General features: G+C 41.4%; 1 protein-coding gene across 1 annotated transcript in view; it reads right to left on the bottom strand.

The window, feature by feature from the left end:
• Positions 1–17354: 17354 nt before the first annotated feature.
• Positions 17355–19346, bottom strand: part of khdrbs3 (KH domain containing, RNA binding, signal transduction associated 3) — a 148599-nt gene continuing 146607 nt past the window's right edge. The window contains exon 9 of the mRNA XM_084165117.1: positions 17355–18277. Within this exon, the coding sequence (XP_084021243.1) occupies positions 18183–18277 (95 nt within the window). The 3' untranslated portion in view covers positions 17355–18182. The remainder of the gene's footprint in view (positions 18278–19346) is intronic.

A 19346-nucleotide genomic window follows, 5' to 3' on the forward strand; every position in this document is an offset into this window, starting at 1 on the left:
CCTTCATGGTCGAATCGCTGCAAAGAAACCATTACTAAAGGACACAAATAAGAAGAAGAGACCTGCTTGTGCCCAGAAAAACAGGCAATGGACATTAGACTGGTGGAAATGTGTCCTTTTGTCTGGAGTCAAAATTTGAGATTTTTGGCTCCAACCGCCATGTCTTTGTGAGACGCGGTATGGGTGAACGGATGATCTCCGCATGTGTATTTCCCACGGTAAAGCATGGAGGAGGTGTTATGGTGTGGGGGTGCTTTGCTGGTGACACTGTCTGTGATTTATTTAGAATTCAAGGCACACTTAACCAGCATGGCAACCACAGCATTCTGCAGCGATACGCCATCCCATCTGGTTTGGGCTTAGTGGGACTATCATTTGTTTTTCAACAGGACAATGACCCAACACACCTCCAGGCTGTGTAAGGGCTATTTTACCAAGAAGGAGAGTGATGGCCTCCACAATCCCCCGACCTCAACTCAAGTGAGATGGTTTGGGATGAGTCGGACCGCGGAGTGAAGGACAAGCAGCCAACAAGTGCTCAGCATATTCGGGAACTCCTTCAAGACTGTTGGAAAAGCATTCCAGGTGAAGCTGGTTGAGAAAATGCCAAGAGTGTGCAAAGGGTGGCTATTTGTAGAATTTGTTTAACACTATTTTGGTTACTACATGATTCGATATGTGTTATTTCATAGTTTTGATGTCTTCACTATTATTCTACAATGTAGAAAATAGGAAAAATAAAGAAAAACTCTTGAATGAGTAGGTGTTCTAAAACTGTTGAATGGTAGTGTACCACCTGATCCCAGTTCAGCCCATATCAGTATACACATCTACAGGGTGGGATCATCACCACAGGCTGGTATCACACTGATTCCAGGTCTTCTGGTAAGGGGTCATCAGGTCTATTTTCTCCAAGAACGATTCAGAGGGAAGGTGTAAATTATCTTCAAATTTGAGAGCGTAATTTAATCTTTAGTTCTACATCAGATAAGAACATTAAGAGGAATACAGAATTCTCATTGCAAACCACTTTTTCTCTTTCAGGGAGCAATTCTTCAAGCCCTGCAGTGACCAGCGTTTTCTGTCCTCTCTCTCTTTCTTTTGACATTTCATTTCATTTCATTTTTTGCCACCGGGCCCTTTGCACTCTGGTGGTAAAATGACATTGGGGGAGGGGCGGGGGGATGGGGGGTAATGGTGACAGAAAGTGTCCCATGAGTACAAAGCAGTGGGTCGGTCGGTTGGTCCATTCTGTCCATAGTCAAGGTTATGGTAAAAAGCCCTCTCCCTCCCTCCCTCCTTTCCCTCCATAGGCATCAGCTGCAGGCTACTATAGGTCAGACAGAGGCTGGAATCTCTTAGTCCATGGCTCTGAGTAGGCTGCCATTCCAGCAGAGGGGATGACTTAAGTCCCCCAAATCTATGAACAAGAGTGATAATTGGTTGTAGCTTATAAGAATCCAAATAAATAGACTACCTATGTAGTGACACATAACCGTTTTTAATTACTTATAAACCCATAACTAAATGTAAAGTGTTGAATGTTGGATGTCTGCCACATTCGATTCCGAGCTTTAACACAGACGATCTTTACAAAGTAAACTGCTTGAAAGTCTCTTATTAACTATAGAAGTTAAGCAGTGATATTTAATTAATGTTGTGTCTTATAGAGCTGAAGACCAGCAGATGTATTGAGCTACTATTCTTATCTTAATTACCTAAGTGAGTTTCTGAGCTTTTGGGACGTAGTTCAATCAGTTTGGTTCTAAACCAGACAGGCAGAGAGAGACTTGCATTCTGAGCTCAGTGTCCCAGAGGTAATTTAGCCCAATGTTACTGAACTCCTCATCAACTAAATAAATGTTGTCATCCCCATCCTCCCTTATTCCATTTTCTTCTTATTTTTTGTCTTGTTGCCTGTGTTCTCATTCTAGCACGCTCCGCAGGTCAGAGAGTCGTGGATGAACCAGATTTGTGTTTTATTGAAAGGAATATTTTAGGTGCTGGGAAGAAGTCCAATTCTGTTGCGAAGCGTCAGACTCGGCAGTATCCTTCAAGCCCTCCTCCACCTCCCCCTCTACCTCTCCTCCACCATCCTCCCTCACACACCTATCTTCCTCCTGCATTCTAATCTGTTAAACTAAAAAGCAATTGAATCTTGTTTGTTTCTGAAATTCAATGTAGATATGATGAGGAAGGCGCTGCGTATTCCGCTACAGGGTAATCAGCTGATAGAGAGCAGAGTGTCTTATCCAACCATCAGAGACAGGGCTGAGACATGATGTGTCCTAAATGGGCCCTGGTTAAAAGTAATGCACTACATAGGGAATAGGACGTAATTTGGGATGCAGCCTAGGTTGATGATATTCACAATAGGAGGATCTCAGTGGCGGCTCCTGAAAAAATTCTCAGGGGGGGCAATTTTTCTGATGATTTAGGTGACCTACACACATTTTTAAAAAGATATGTCCAGCAACAACATGAAGACAGGGGCAGCATATAAGTCAATACCAGAAGCATTTATTGACTGATCTCAAAAGTGTTGGCTTACAAAATCAAAATAAGTTATCACAGTAAAAATAATCAAGGGTGTTCTTTCACATTCCTCAACACTGCATAAACAATATGCATTTCCATAAACAAATGAAATATCAGCTGAAAATACAGCATCTTGGTATTTGTTCAGATTGCAGGATCAACAAGAGCTTTTACCACATTTTTTGCCTCATGGTTGAATTGGAAATATGTGCACCTGAGCATAATTCACAACAAGTAAGCAGGAGCTTTTGATAGAGGCTACTGAAAACATTGATGCAAGTTATTGGTAATAAGACATTTTTATAGACTTCCATATTCTGCCCTCTTGTATAGATTTGTGAAAATGAACAGTGATAGACATTTTGCCTGAAAACAGAATTTGAAAGTAATTTCTAGAAATGGTAAACACAGCTATCTGTATGGCTTTGTAAAAATGAACAACCATATTCTGGCCAATTGTATAGATTTGTAAATATGAACAACCATATTCTGGCCAATTGTATAGATTTGTAAAAATGAACATGAACAGATTATTATTTTTTTAACTTTTTTTTAAATGAAAAATAACTATTTTAAACAACATCAACTGTGAACTGATTTGGGCGTGTGTGTGTTAAAGAGACAGACAGGGAGGGACAAAGAGAGAGAGAGGCTACATTACTTGTACTGAAACTGTTCTCTTCTCTGTTTCAATACAGCAAAGCGTTCAATGACTTGTGAAAATGAAAGATCGAATGATATTGTTTAATCTTACCTTATGGCCTGCACACTGCTTGTGAAGCTGTCGAGGGCACGTTTGATAAAGACAGCATCGATGTCCTTCTTCTGTAGCTTCTGGTACAGAATGTCGACGTGGGGCATGATTTTGTGAAAAAGCCGCAGGAAAAAAATAAAATCTTCATCATGTAGCATCCTCACGTAGCCAGATGCCTCTCTCACGGTGGGCTGGTAGCAGAAAACTGCATTAGCTACATCGCAGCCTGCTAGCCAGATTTTTCGTTCATACCAATTTTTGGAAAATCCTCGGGTGTAGGACTTTCCCCCTTTAGTAGAAACCTGTTGAATTATTAAATTTGGTCTGGGAGGTCCTAATTGTTTCGTTGCCAATTTATCTTGATTTGTTCGCCGACAAAAAGGAACTTATTTCAAAGAGACAATCGAGTTGCACTGCCATTTTGACAGTAGTAGTGAATTGATTGATGAGGCTACCCGCTCTTTTTTTAGTTACGTTCATGGTTATGTTACGTATGACGAAAGCGCGTAAGTGCAAGCCCTCAGAAACCCATAGAGATTGTATTGAAAGCTCTGATATTTGAAAAAAATTGATTTTACATTAGAGGCTATGAGAGACTTCTGGGCGATTTTCAACCTGACTGAAATCGCCCCAAAACGGGCGGGGACATTTGAAGCACGACTTTAGCCTGATTGGACATTTAGTGGCAGATCAGACGTCTAGATTAGAACACTGATAACTACTGTTGCCGTGATATAATTGATTAGAAAAAAAATCCCTTTATTTTCCCATTTGGCAGTGCGTCGCCCATATCGCCCTAATGAACACACCGCCCCTGGAGGATCTTCTGACCACATTCCTGTTTCTAATGGACAAAACACATTGTGAAAGTTCAATATGAATATACTTAATAACAGAACATCCATGTATTGTATCTATAGGGCCATGATATCAGCGCAGAGAAGCAGAGTAGAGGCTCATAGTTGAGACTAGATAACAACCAGACAGCCAGTCCCCAGCAGGCTATTACCACCAGACAGCCTGGCTGTCAGAAGCTGACTGCCGAAAAGGGCATCTAAACTCCAGCCTCAGCCTCTGCCTCTGCCCTGCAAAAATGAGCCAGCCGCACTCCTCAGGGTTTTATTGAGCGATTCTCTTGTTATTCTCACCTGTAAGAAGAAGAAAGCAACAACAACCTGGTCTGTAGTGCAAATAAAATACCTAAATGTGATCTCGCCCATGCCCCTAGAACATGATACAGAACTGGTAGAAGATCAGTTTCACGGTTCAAAGACCGTTTGGTTGTTTTAGTCATGTCCTGTTTATATGAATATAGGCCAGAATTAGATCAAGACGGTTGTTGGTTGTGAACTGGCTGTGATGGATTTAGTGAAGCTGAAAACAGCCCCATCTACTGTATAAGGCTCCTTTCTTGAAATAACCACCCAATTGTGAATCAGACTCCATTTGTCTAGGAGAGACCACATATGAACCATCCACTGAAAACAATCATCTTGGGTGCTTCCCATGGGGCTCTGGCCAAAAGTAGTGCACTATATAGGGACTAGGGTGCCACTTGGGACAGCCCTTGTTTTGATGTCTATGATGAGGACAAGAGCAAATGGACTAAACTTCATCCAGTGGGAAACAAAGGTTCAAAGTCAGATCTGTGAGACGGGGATGGCACCCTATCAAAAGTATTGCACTATGAAAGGAATGGAGTGTCATTTGGGACGTATCCAGAGGTAGAATAGAGATAAAAGAGTACAGAATAGAGACATATTTACATTCAGGAAAAATATGTATCTAAGGGAGACAGTAGCCACAGAGAGGAGAGAACATACATTATTAAAGAGGTAGGAAAGAAAGACAGCCCTTCCCTTTCACAAACCTGTTTGATGTGCAAGTATTGTTTCAAGGGCATCTAAAGGTAAATCATATCCATAAATGAATGCCTTTTTAAGTTTCCAAATCTGCCAAACTGCCAGGATCCATCAGGACTTTCCATCTGAAGCCTATTAGAAGAGTAAAACTATATTTATGAAATGAATTCATCACAGAGTGTCAATTCAATACAGTTAAGATGCTGGCATGTAATTTATTTCATAGACATCCCATGTGGTGATTCTCATTAGAGGCTGGATCCAAAAGTAGTGGACTATAAATGGAATAGGATGCAATTCAGTACGCAGCCTGAGTCCTATATTGATGTTAAGTCAGTACAGAGGGACAAAGATCATTGTCTCTTGTTGTATTTATGCTGAACAAAAATATAAATACAACATGTAAAGTGTTGGTCCCATGTTTCATGAACTGAAATAAAAGATCCCAGAAATGTTCCATACGCACAAAAAGCCTATTTCTCTCAAATTTTGTGCACACATTTTTTTTACTTCCCTCTTAGTGAGCATTTCTCCTTTGCCAAGATAATCCATCCACCTGACAGATATGGCATATCAAGAAGCTTGTGCTGGGGACAATAAAAGGCCACTCTAAAATGTGCAGTTTTAAGGGAGAGTGCAATTGTTGAGGGAGTTTAGGAAGCGTGCAAATGGCATGCTGACTGCAGGAACGTCCACCAGAGCTGTTGCCAAAGAATGTAATGTTCATTTCTCTACCATAAGCTGCCTGCATTGTCATAGTTGTATTTATTTTACTTTTACCCCTTTTTCTCCCCAACTGGTAGTTACAGTCTTGTCCCATCGCTGCAACTCCCGTACGGACTAGGGAGAGGCAAAGGTCGAGAGCCATGCGTCCTCTGAAACACGGCCCTGCCATGCCGCACTGCTAGCTTAGCCTGGAAGCCAACTGCACCAATGTGATGGAGGAAACATCTTCCAGCTGGCGACTGAAGTCAGCTTGCAGGCACCCGGCCCACCACAAGGAGTCGCTAGAGCGCGATGGGACAAGGAAATCCTGGCCGGCCAAACCCTCCCCTAACCCGGACGATTTGGGCCAATTGTGCACCGCCTGGGATCAAACCCAGGTCTGTAGTCACGCCTCAAGCACTGCGATGCAGTGCCTTAGACCACTGCGCCACTCGGGAAGACTGCAATGTCATTTTAGAGAATTTGTCAGTACGTCCAACTGGCCTCACAACAGCAGACCACGCGTAACCATGCCAGCCCAGGACCTCCACATCCGGCTTCTTCACCTGCGGGATTGTCTGAGACCAGCCACCCGGACAGAATTCCTGCACAAACTGTCAGAACCCGCCTCGGGGAAGCTCATCTGCATGCTCGTCGTCCTCACCAGGGTCTTGACCTGACTGCAGTTCGGCGTCGTAAACAACTTCAGTGGGCAAATGCTCACCTTCGATGGCCACTGGCACGCTGGAGAAGTGTGCTCTTCACGGATGAATCCCGGTTTCAACTGTACGGAACAGATGGCAGACAGCGTATATGGCATCATGTGGGCAAGCGGTTTGCTGATGTCAACGTTGTGAACAGAGTGCCCCATGGTGGCGGTGGGGTTATGGTATGGGCAGGCATAAGCCACGGACAATGAACACAATTGTATTTTATCGATGGCAATTTGAATGCACAGAGATACCGTGACGAGATCCTGAGGCCCATTGTCGTGCCATTTATCCACCGCCATCACCTCATATTTCAGCATGATAATGCACGGACCCATTTTGCAAAGATCTGTACACAATTCCTGGAAGCTGAAAATGTCATAGTTCTTCCATGGCCTGCATACTCACCAGAAATGTCGCCCATTGAGCATGTTTGGGATACTCTGGATCGACTTGTACAACGGCGTGTTCCAGTTCCCGCCAATATCCAACAACTTCTCACAGCCATTGAAGAGGAGTAGGAAAACATTCCACAGGACACAATCAACAACCTGATCAACTCTATGCGAAAGAGATGTGTCGCGCTGCATGAGGCAAATGATGGTCACACCAGATACTGACTGGGTTTCTGATCCAACAGATGCATATCTGTATTCCCAGTCATGTGAAATTAATAGATTAGGGCCTAATTTATTTATTTTAATTGACTGATTTCCTTATACAAACTGTAACTCAGTAAAATCTCAGTAAAATGTCCAGCAACAACATGAAGACAGGGGCAGCATATAAGTCAATGCCAGAAGCATTTATTGACTGATCTCAAAAGTGTTGGCTTACAAAAGCAAAATAAGTTATCACAGTAAAAATAATCAAGGGTGTTCTTTCACATTCCTCAACACTGCATAAACAATATGCATTTCCATAAACAAATGAAATATCAGCTGAAAATACAGCATCTTGGTATTTGTTCAGATTGCAGGATCAACAAGAGCTTTTACCACATTTTTTGCCTCATGGTTGAATTGGAAATATGTGCACCTGAGCATAATTCACAACAAGCAAGCAGGAGCTTTTGATAGAGGCTACTGAAAACATTGATGCAAGTTATTGGTAATAAGACATTTTTATAGACTTCCATATTCTGCCCTCTTGTATAGATTTGTGAAAATGAACAGTGATAGACATTTTGCCTGAAAACAGAATTTGAAAATAATTTATAGAAAAGGTAAACACAGCTATCTGTATGGCTTTGTAAAAATGAACAACCATATTCTGGCCAATTGTATAGATTTGTAAATATGAACAACCATATTCTGGCCAATTGAACATGAACAGATTTTTTTTTTTTTTTTTACTTTTTTTAAAATGAAAAATAACTATTTTAAACAACATCAACTGTGAACTGATTTGGGCGTGTGTGTGTTAAAGAGACAGACAGGGAGGGACAAAGAGAGAGAGAGGCTACATTACTTGTACTGAAACTGTTCTCTTCTCTCTTTCAATGCAGCAAAGCGGTCAATGACTTTCTCATTGAAATCAGGCATGCTGAGGACTAGTTCCCTCTCCATGGAAAGCATGGCCAGTGCATTCAGACGTTCCTGGCCCATTGAATTTCGCAGGAATGTCTTAACTCGTGTCAAAGTTGAGAAACATCTCTCAGCTTCAGCTGTTGTCATGGGAGTAGTTATGAGGATGTTCAACAGAGTCACAGTCTCAGAGAACGTCTCCTGGAGGTTGTAGCTCATGAGAACCTGGTACAGTGCCAGTGCACCACAGTTTGACTTTCTCGTCGTCGGCAAAAAGACCGTTCAGTCTCTCCAAAAGCACACTGGCGATTGAGACTGAGGTTGATTCCGAGATGGGAAGGAACTCAAAAAAGCGCTCCTGCACTTTGTGGTTGCTATCTATGTACCTCAGCACAAGCACCAGCTGTGTCTGTGTAGAAACGTCCGTGGTCTCGTCAGCTTGGATAGCTACGAAGTTCGCCGACTTCACCTCCTCCACAATATGTTCCCTCATGACCGCTAGCATACACTCCAGTAGCTCGTTTTGAATGGTCTTTGATGTGAACTTCTTTCAAAGAGACAATCGAGTTGCACTGAACGCTAGCCATCTTTTGATAGTAGTACGTGAATTGATTGACGCTGCTACCCGCTCTTTTCTTAGTTACGTTCATGGTTATGTTACGAATGACGAAAGCGCGTAAGTGCAAGCCCTCAGAAACCCATAGAGATTGTATTGAAAGCTCTGATATTTGAAAAAAAAAGATTTTACATGAGAGGCTATGACAGACTTCTGGGGCGATTTTCAACCTGACTGAAATCGCCCCAAAAGGGGCGGGGCCATTTGAAGCACGACTTTAGCCTGATTGGACATTTAGTGGCAGATCAGACGTCTAGATTAGAACACTGATAACTACTGTTGCCGTGATATAATTGATTAGAAAAAAAATCCCTTCCTTTTCCCGTTTGGCAGTGCGTCGCCCATATCGCCCTAATGAACACACCGCCCCTGTGTATGCATTTGCTGGTTAATAAATACATGAGAGTATATTAAACATGTATTAGCTATGCATGAGCTTTACAGGTGCACAGGACATTGACATGATGACACATGAGGTGAGTAGGTTATAGCATGTGGAATGCTTGTTTGAAGTAAAGTACAACAAAAACAAACAAAAAACAAGCGTCTTGGAACATCCTCTCTTCTAAATGAAAGGCCGTTAGTGACCTGTGGCTCCTTCCACATGACTGGTGACGATAAAAGAGGAGCACTTCAACATTGATCACAGCGTTTTAATCAAGGGTAGATTAGGAGACCTTGAGTTAATTATAGAATAAAAGGCAGGAAGTGACTGCTAGGTAAGAGCTCATCAACACGATTAAAAGGAATGGAATACAAATCAATGAAAACTAGATTAAACTGTTCCTATAGCTCACTGGCATTATTCATTGTTGGGCATACAGCATCTGACAATAGGTGTATCATTTCATTCTGTTCTGAACATCACTGTGGAATAACTAGGATGTTCAAATGAGTGTGTGTGTGTGTGTGAGTGTGTGTGTGTGTGTGTTAGTGTGTGTGTGTGAGTGTGTTTTTGGTTTTACTATCCTTGTGTGGATCAGAAGTCCTCACAGGGATAGTAAAACCAGTCCCCACAAGGATTTTATTTTAGGGTTAGTGGTTAGGTTTAGGGTTAGTGGTTAGGTTTAGGGATAGGGGTTAGGTTTAGGGTCAGTGGTTAGGTTTAGGGTTAGGGGTTAGGTTTAGGGTTAGTGGTTAGGTTTAGGGTTAGGGGTTAGGTTTAGGGTTAGTGGTTAGGTTTAGGGTTAGTGGTTAGGTTTAGGGTTAGTGGTTAGGTTTAGGGTTAGGGGTTAGGTTTAGGGTTAGGGGTTAGGTTTAGGGTTAGGGGTTTGGGGTTAAGGTTAGGGTTAGGGAAAATAGGATTTTGAATGGGAATCAATTGTTTGTTCCCCACAAGGATAGTAAAACAAACTTGTGTGTGTGTGTGTGTGTGTGTCTGCAGAGCAAGAGAACACCGTGAATATAGCTGTCTAACAATGACAGCCAGGATCGTGACATCCTTTATGTACATTCATAATCAAATAAGACATGTAACTGCTCTTTCTGCATTAACTCAGACAGGATAATCCCAGATAAGGCTTGGCATTATAAGCCACTCCAGAGTGGAAGTGGAGCCACTAGCTACATCCCCCGGCGGTGATGAGAGAGTTGACACACACACACACACACACACACACACCGCTTCAGTGTTATTGTCCAGGGGCTTGGCCTCAGAGTGAAAAGAGAATCACTTCCTCTAATGGAAAACTATTGTCTGACTGCTGCTCCACTGACAACATCAGCTGAGAGGAATAGAGATAGGGAATAGGGTGCCATTTGGGACGCAGTCACAGACACATGCACGAGTAGAGTTCTTTCATAGAAGGAAAGCTATTTTGGGATTTCCACTGCCCTCGTGGCCTGTTCAGATTATTTTAGACCAGTTTGGGAACCCTGTGTGTCCTGAATACTGTTTTTCTGAATTGTATTTGTTTCCTTCCTCTGTATTTCACTGACTCTTATAACAGCATCAAGCTAGACTATCTAAGCTTCTTGCATAAAATAAGGCACTGCAAGTGAATTATTTATTTATTTGAGTGGATTATATACATACGGTAATGTACAAAACCAAATGCAATTAGAAATGTCGTTTGGAGCAATAGGATGTCAGGCCTGTGGCATACTGCATTATTCATGTATTTATCTTCCCTTGCAGTCAGCGTATACAGCAGTGGAGGCTGGTGGCAGGAGCTATAGGAGGATGGGCTCATTGTAAATGCTGGAATGGAATCATGGAACGGAGTGAAACATGTCGTTTCCATATGTTTGATGTGTTTGATACCGTTCCATTTATTTTATTCCAACCATTACAATGATCCAGTCCTCATATAGCTCCTCACACCAGCCTCACATTATGATAGTAAATGTCATAATGTGGGGAAGGATGACACATTTTCCCCCCATTTAACTATCTGAGTCAACAAAGAAACACTGGTAGGGTTCACTGTCAGTTCAGCCTACTTTAGAATGTACATAAAATGTATACAGAGTCGCGCTGCTTTCCAAATGGCACCCTATTCCCTATATAGTGCACTACTTTTGACCAGAGGCCCTGGTCAAAAGTAATGCACTATATAGGGAATAGGGTGCCATTTGAGATGAGGACTTTATGTGTCTCTGTGAAGAATAAATATTCCCTGACAGATTCTGCCAGAAGATGAGATACTCCATTGCCGGGCTGGTTTCCTGTCTGTCTCTTTCGAGGTTAGGAGAAGTGTGATACAGGTCTCCTATCTGTCTCTATAAAGGAGAAGTGTAATACAGGTTTCCTGTCTGTGGTTCTAGAGGCTTGGGGAAGCATGACGCAGGTCTCCTGTCTCTCTCTCTGGAGTAGAAGTGTGATATAGGTCTCCTGTCTGTCTCTCTGGAGTAGAAGTGTGATACAGGTCTCCTGTCTGTCTCTCTGAAGGAGAAGTGTGATACAGGTCTCCTGTCTGTGGTTCTAGAGGCTGCATGGGAGAAATGTGAGGCTGGTCTGCAGACTCTCTCTTTCTCTCTAAAAAATGGGAGAAGTGTGATGCTTGTTTGCTGTCTCTAAAAGCTGGGAGAAGTGTGATGCTGGTCTGCTGTGTCTATGGGAGTGAGGAAGTGTGATCTACACATTAGCCTCTTCCCTTTACAGTTCCTCTACAGGTGGCTCTGCTACGACCTCCACTGAGAGAAATTAAGTGTTCAGTGTTTAGTCTGTAGAGAGATCAGAGATCCACACTGAAGTTTCTTCATCTGGTTTCTTCAGCTGGGAGATGTTTTCTCCTTTCCTTCTAAATACCAAATCGGGGCATTTCTTTCATGTGGTCCTGCCATGTGATTCTTCTGAGAGCTGTCTGGAAGCTACATCTTAGAGTCATATCATTCCAGCTATGTTTTGTTTCACCCTAAAAGGATACAAAAAGCTATTATAAGTAGCTTGACAAACACAAAAACAACAACAACAATATTATCAACAACAACAACAAGCTCTTTAATCACTTTTAAGATATTGTTGACATGGACGTAAAAAAGCCAGGCTGCTCTTTGAAGTTAATGGATTTTTGTCAAAACCAATCAATAAGTCATTATCTCTATGTGTGTTGATGATGGAGGGGAGATGAGAACCCCGCTAGCGCTCAGCTTGCTATCGTTCTCATATGTCTCCAGCTGGAAGGGCCTATAGAGGTTGATTCAGATGGCACCGGGCCCACACCTACACAGAGCTGAACTCCTCTGTGTACTAATCACAAAGACACAAAGGGCGGCAGCGGCCCTGCCTGGCAAACACACCCAGGGGGATTGTGGGCCGGTAAAACAGGGAGGATTATGGTTTGTGCTCCGTTGAGACGTCCAGGATTTCTCCCCAGTCTGGAGACTATCCCAGAGGAACAGCTTTCCTGTGCCGCAGTAACATGGGTTTACCATGTTTAACACGAGGTGGTAACAAGCCCTTCATCCATGTTCCACTGCTGTTTAGTAGCACCACAATATGTTGAGTTCATAATAGTATCTCTGTGGCCACGTCCAAAATGGTACCCTATTCCCTGTGCCTTCAGAAAGTATTCATACCCCTTGACTTATTCCACATTTTGTTGTGTTATAGCCTGGATTCAAAATTGATTAAATTGTTTCTTTCTCACCAATATACACACAATAGCCCACAATGGCAAAGTGAAAACATGTTTTTAGACATTTTACCAAATGAATTGAAAATGTATATCTCATTTACATAAGTATTCAAAACCCCTGAGTCAATACATGTTAGAATAACCTTTGGCAGCGATTAAAGGTGTGAGTCTTTCTGGGTGTCTCTAAGAGCTTTGTACCTGGATTGTATAATATTTCCACATGATTCTTTTTAAAAAATTGCAACAGTCAAGTTGCTTGTTGATCATTGCTAGACAGCCATTTTCAAGTCAATTTAAGTCAAAACTGTAGCTAAGCCACTCTGGAACATTCAATGTCGTCTTGGTAAGCAACTCCAGTGTATATTTGGCCTTGTGTTTTAGGTTATTGTCCTGCTTAAAGGTGATTTTGTCTCCCACTGTCTGTTGGAAAGCAGACTGAACCAGGTTTTCCTCTAGGATTTTGCCTGTGCTTAGCTCTAATCCCTTACTTTTTATCCTAAAAAACTCCCTAGTCCTTGCCGATGACAAGCATCCCTATAACATGATGCAGCCACCACCAAGCTTGAAAATATGAAGAATGGTACTCAGTGTAGTGATGTATTGGATTTGCCCCAAACATACAGTGGCTTGCGAAAGTATTCACCCCCTTGGCATTTTTCCTATTTTGTTGCCTTACAACCTGGAATTAAATTGGATTTTTTTTTTGGGGGGGGGGGGGGGTTGTATCATTTGATTTACACAACGTGCCTACCACTTTGAAGAGGCAAAATATTTTTTGGGGTGAAACAAACAAGAAATAAGACACAAAAACAGAATACTTGAGCGTGCATAACTATTTAACCCCCCTCCCCCCCTTGCCACCTTTTGCAGCAATTACAGCTGTAAGTCTCTTGGGGTATATCTCTATAAGCTGTGCACATCTAGCCACTGGGATTTTTGCCCATTCTTCAAGGCAAAACTGCTCCAGCTCCTTCAAGTTGGATGGGTTCCAGTGGTGTACAGCAATCTTTAAGTCATACCACAGATTCTCAATTGGATTGAGGTCTGGGCTTTGACTAGGCCATTCCAATACATTTAAATGTTTCCCCTTAAAACACTCAAGTTTTGCTTTAGCAGTATGCTTAGGGTCATTGTCCTGCTGGAAGGTGAACCTCCGTCCCAGTCTCAAATCTCTGGAAGACTGAATCAGGTTTCCCTCAAGAATTTCCCTGTATTTAGCGCCATCCATCATTCCTTCAATTCTGACCAGTTTCCCAGTCCCTGCCGATGAAAAACATCCCCACAGCATGATGCTGCCACCACCATGCTTCACTGTGGGGATGGTGTTCTCGGGGTGATGAGAGGTGTTGGGTTTGCGCCAGACATAGCGTTTTCCTTGATGGCCAAAAAGCTACATTTTAGTCTCATCTGACCCGAGTACCTTCTTCCATATGTTTGGGGAGTCTCCCACATGGCTTTTGGCGAACAGCAAACGTGTTTGCTTATTTTTTTCTTTAAGCAATGGCTTTTTTCTGGTGTAAAGCCCAGCTCTGTGGAGTGTACAGCTTAAAGTGGTCCTATGGACAGAAACTCCAATCTCCGCTGTGGAGCTTTGCAGCTCCTTCTTTGGTCTCTTTGTTGCCTCTCTGATTAATGCCCTCCTTGCCTGGGCCGTGAGTTTTGGTGGGTGGCCCTCTCTTAGCAGGTTTATTGCGGTGCCATTTTCTTTCAATTTTGAATAATGGATTTAATGGTGCTCCGTGGGATGTTCAACGTTTCGGATATTTTTTTATAACCCAACCCTGATCTGTACTTCTCCACAACTTTGTCCCTGACCTGTTTGGAGAGCTCCTTGGTCTTCATGGTGCCACTTGCTTGGTGGTGCCCCTTGCTTAGTGGTGTTTCAGACTCTGAGGCCTTTAAGAACAGGTGTATATATACTGAGATCATGTGACAGATCATGTGACACTTAGATTGCACACAGCTGGACTTTATTTAACTAATTATGTGACTTCTGAAGGTAATTGGTTGCACCAGATCTTATTTAGGGGCTTCATAGCAAAGGGGGTGAATACATATGCACGCACAACTTTTCCGTTCTGTATTTTTTTGAATTCATTGAAACAAGTAATGTCCATTACATGAAATCCAAATAAAAATCCATTTAAATTACAGGTTGTAACGCAACAAAATAGGAAAAACGCCAAGGGGGATGAATACTTTTGCAAGGCTCTGTAATGCTTTGTATTCAGGACATGAAGTTAATTTCTTTGCCACATTTTTTGCAGTTTTACTTTAGTGCTTTATTGTAAACAGGGTGCATGTTTTGGAATATTTTTATTCTGTACAGGCTTCCTTCTTTTCACTCTGTCATTTAGGTTAATATTGTGGAGTAACTACAATGCTCCTCAGTTTTCTCTTATCATAGCCATTAAACTCTTTAACTGTTTTAACGTCACCATTGACCTCATGGTGAAATCCATGAGGGGTTTCCTTCCTCTCCGGCAACCGAGTTAGGAAGGACGCCTTTATCTTTGTAGTGACTGGGTGTATAGATACACCATCCAAAGTGTAATTAATAACTTCACCATGCGTTACCCATCTACCTATAGGTGCCCTTCTTTGCGAAGCATTGGAAAAGCTCCCTGGTCTTTGTGGTTGAATCAGTGTTTGAATTCACTGCTTGACTGAGGACCTTACAGATAATTGTATGTGTGGGGTAAGGAGATGAGGTAGTCCTTCATAAATCATGTTAAACACTATTATTGCACACAGAGTGTGATTTGTTAAGCACATTTTTACTCCTGAACGTTTTTAGGCTTGCCATATCAAAGGGGTTGAATACTTATTGACACAATACATTACAGCTCTTCATTATTAATTAATTAGTGAAAAATTCTAAAAACATAATTCTACTTTAACATTATGGGGTATTGTGTGTAGGCCAGTGACACAAAATCTAAATGTAATACATTTTAAATTCAGGCTGCAACACAACAACATATGGAAAAAGTCAAGGGGTGTGAATAGTTTCTGAAGGCACTGTAGTAGACTACTTTTGACCAGGGCCCACAGGGCTCTGGTCAAAAGTAGTGCACTATATAGGGAATAGGGTGCCATTTGGGACGTACCCTGTATCTTTTTAATCTTGGCTAATACTGTATTTGTAACAAAAACGCCCTCGTTATGTTGATATAAAGGAGGAGAATTATCCGAAGAATCGCGTGGGTTGCAACTCACCTTTTAGAGCTTGAGGGTGGTCGGACGTATGATTTCATGACGTGGGATCTGGCACCAGCCTAAAATAAAGAAAATAACATGATTGATTACAAACATAAAGGTACAGAAAGAAAACAAATTACTGCAAATTAAAGTGATTCAGAAAAATTGTTTTAGTATGGTTAATGAGTAATTCATTTTACTTACAATACCACATATTTTATCAAAGTCTTATGATACACTTATTGCACACCAAACTTGCTAGAAATATTACAGCTATTTATATTACTTTTTAATGTTTTATATCGAAGTCTAATTATCCACAGTGTTGACTTTTAAACCCCTTCAAGATTAAGAAAGACGTAATAAAAAACAACATATTAAAGTTCCTTTTAGTTTTGGTGCTTTTATATTTGTCAGTCTACATTAGGGTGAGGTTAGGTTGGTTGGGTTTGATTACCTTGTGAAACGGATGGACGGAGGTCTTTTAAAACAGCTACTGTCTGCCGTCCTCTCAGTGCGGAGGTCAGCTGGGGTTCAGAGGTCAGGGGTCATTTAGAGTCTCTCTAACGGAGGGGCAGGGCCAAAGGTCAGGGCAGGGGCCGCATGGGTCTTTATAGACTGGGAGATAGAGGGCCACACCACCAGATGGGAACACAGGGAGCAAAACAACAACAGAAACGATATCCCCTCCATACAAATTCTATACAATTGAGTAAAAGCCATTGTTTACATCCAGTAGAAATGCTATGAACAGTCCCTAGGAGTTTATCCTGGTGTCACTGCTTGTTGTCATTAAAATGTAATAGCACTGACTATTATAAGATGCTCAAAGTGACTTATTGTCAGATAGGCAAGAAAGAAAATATAGGTGCCGATGCCATTGTTACTGTACATGTCAGTGTCCTGTTACATATGCTGTAAACTGATCCGTTTTATTAAGAGATAGCATATGAAAAAAACACAACATCAAAGACTTAAATCTGTGATTGATATTGTATCAAAACCATTCCCTACAAAACATTACCTGAATTGTAAAATACAAATATGCAACGCAGTTCTTACAAAATTGTGTTGTTTCGTTGCTTGCATTCAGTTTTAAGATTTTTCATTAAAATAATGTTAACTTTTATGCCGTTTTTACATGTTATCATATTATTCAGAAGTTCATTCTTGATCAACATGGTATCGCTCAAGAGTCTATACAGTCATTACGGAATATAAAAACCTGTATTAAAGTGAGCATTTCAATATTATCGTCAGCATCATTCTTTCCAATGTTAGTTTTGTTAGTTTAGATTATAGTGTTTTTCTATTTAGCTATGTAAATACAGAATTAGGCTCTTGAACACAAACGTACTTCTTTCAAAATGTTTATTGAGCATCAACCAAGAAGAAAAATGTAAAGGGCTTACATAAGCGGAGAAGGTTAATATGGTAATACACTATTTCTGCTACCAGACCAATTCTACATGGTTTAATGTCTCAAGAAACTGATTATTACACTGTCTGAAAGCATTTCAGGGTTTAAACCCCTAAAAAATAATAGATTGGAATGAATTATTAAGAGCTTTACATAAAATGTTTTGCAGCTCTTGAATATTTCTTTAACTGAGGATCTCTACACAAAAGGAGAGTATGGCCTGTGATTGAAGTTTGATTAAAGGGGGAAATTAAACAGAAACACACACGTCTACACACGTTTTAAGATAGGAAGAAAACAGTTGACACAATCCACAATGATTCCACACCATGCTTTTATAAGCCCTTTAACACTAAAGAACTATCATTTACAAAAGGAGATCAAACAACAATATGTATTTCAGGATCTTTCTGTTTTCTGATTGGAAAGGTTTCATTTACAAGGGACACAATTGACCAATCACCCTCAGGAAAAAATATCTACAATACTTCACCTCTCTACAACTAAATCACTAACATATTCAAGTGACCAATCCCTCTATAACCGGGTCCAGAGTATTTAGATATCTACTTGTTTAGGAGTGGGTAGATTACCTAAATTATACACATTATTCTGGTGAAAACTGTCTTGAAATGATACCAGGTTCTTCTGTTTTTAAAACCCACATTTACGATTGAGTGTTTTTATTCTAAAAAGAAGGGAGCGTCCGTATAAAATCCATTACATGATGACACGTCCGTGAGGGATTGTGCAGGTTGTTGTATAATCAGTTCAATATCTGGAGTAGGGCGTCTCTCTGTACACTCCCTTGGTCGTCCGTGCGGCTGGCGCCTTGCCGCGATTAGTTGTCCACTCCTCCTGACCTGCTTTATAGGGAAACAACAGTAAGAAACACTTACTTACACACACACACACACACACACACACACACACACACACACACACACACACACACACACACACACACACACACACACACACAACACACACACACTCTTGTGTAACTCAGATTTTTATGTAATTTTTACACTGATGTCAACAGGTTATTGGACAAATATTTTGTTATATTTTCCTTAGCCTGGAACTGAGGTAAGCATTCAGCTTTCATGCGACAATCAGGCATCAATCCAGGCAAAAATAGTTAAATTATGTCAAGGTTCTGTCTTCAACAGTGACCACAAATCAAGCATCATGGACTTTCTGGTCCCAGAATCCTTTGAAAGTCTGATGTTGATATGGCTTATCCAACTGGAACAACAAAAGACTCCCACAGCCTCTGTAGTTCAAACAGAAAATCCACCAAGAAGCTTGTCATTCACCTAGAAGGATGCATTTAGATAATTGAAACAGAAGATCAAATAGCTACTTGCAAAGAGCCAGTGTAGTGGCTCCTAGCAAAAGGTTGCAATAACCATTAGCCCAAATCAGACCTCATTCAGGCCCTGTGCTGTCTATGTGCCAAGTGCCTGCTACATCGATGGCAGCCTTTGTGTGATCTCTAGCCAGCAGAGTCTCATCCCCGGAGCAGAGCAGAGGCTCACAAAGGACTGTTTTTTCCCTGACATGGTCTCCACTCGCAGCCCATAACCAATACTTTCTAATTAAACCTGTCACCGTTTCTCTGGCACTCACTTTAGAGAGACAGTGACCAAGGTAACCTTGTGTTTAGAGATCAGCTATGTACCATCAACTCTGTTTATCGTTTAAACAGCGCCTTCCTTTTAACCGTCAAACACCTCTTTCTTTTGACCTGTTAGAAAGCATTTAGCGTTGTACAGTTATCCGCTGTGTGTGTGTGCTTTTGGAGGGTAGTTCTTAACACTTTTCAGCCAGAGTTTCTTGCCACATTATTCCTGTGTGTTAATCTGTATTGCAAATTGGAATATGAATAAGCTCCTCTTTCAGTTACAATGACAACAATTAGGTGGGTGCTTA

Source organism: Coregonus lavaretus (assembly GCF_964263955.1).
Source record: "Coregonus lavaretus genome assembly, chromosome: 7".
Taxonomy (NCBI): Eukaryota; Metazoa; Chordata; class Actinopteri; order Salmoniformes; family Salmonidae; genus Coregonus; species Coregonus lavaretus.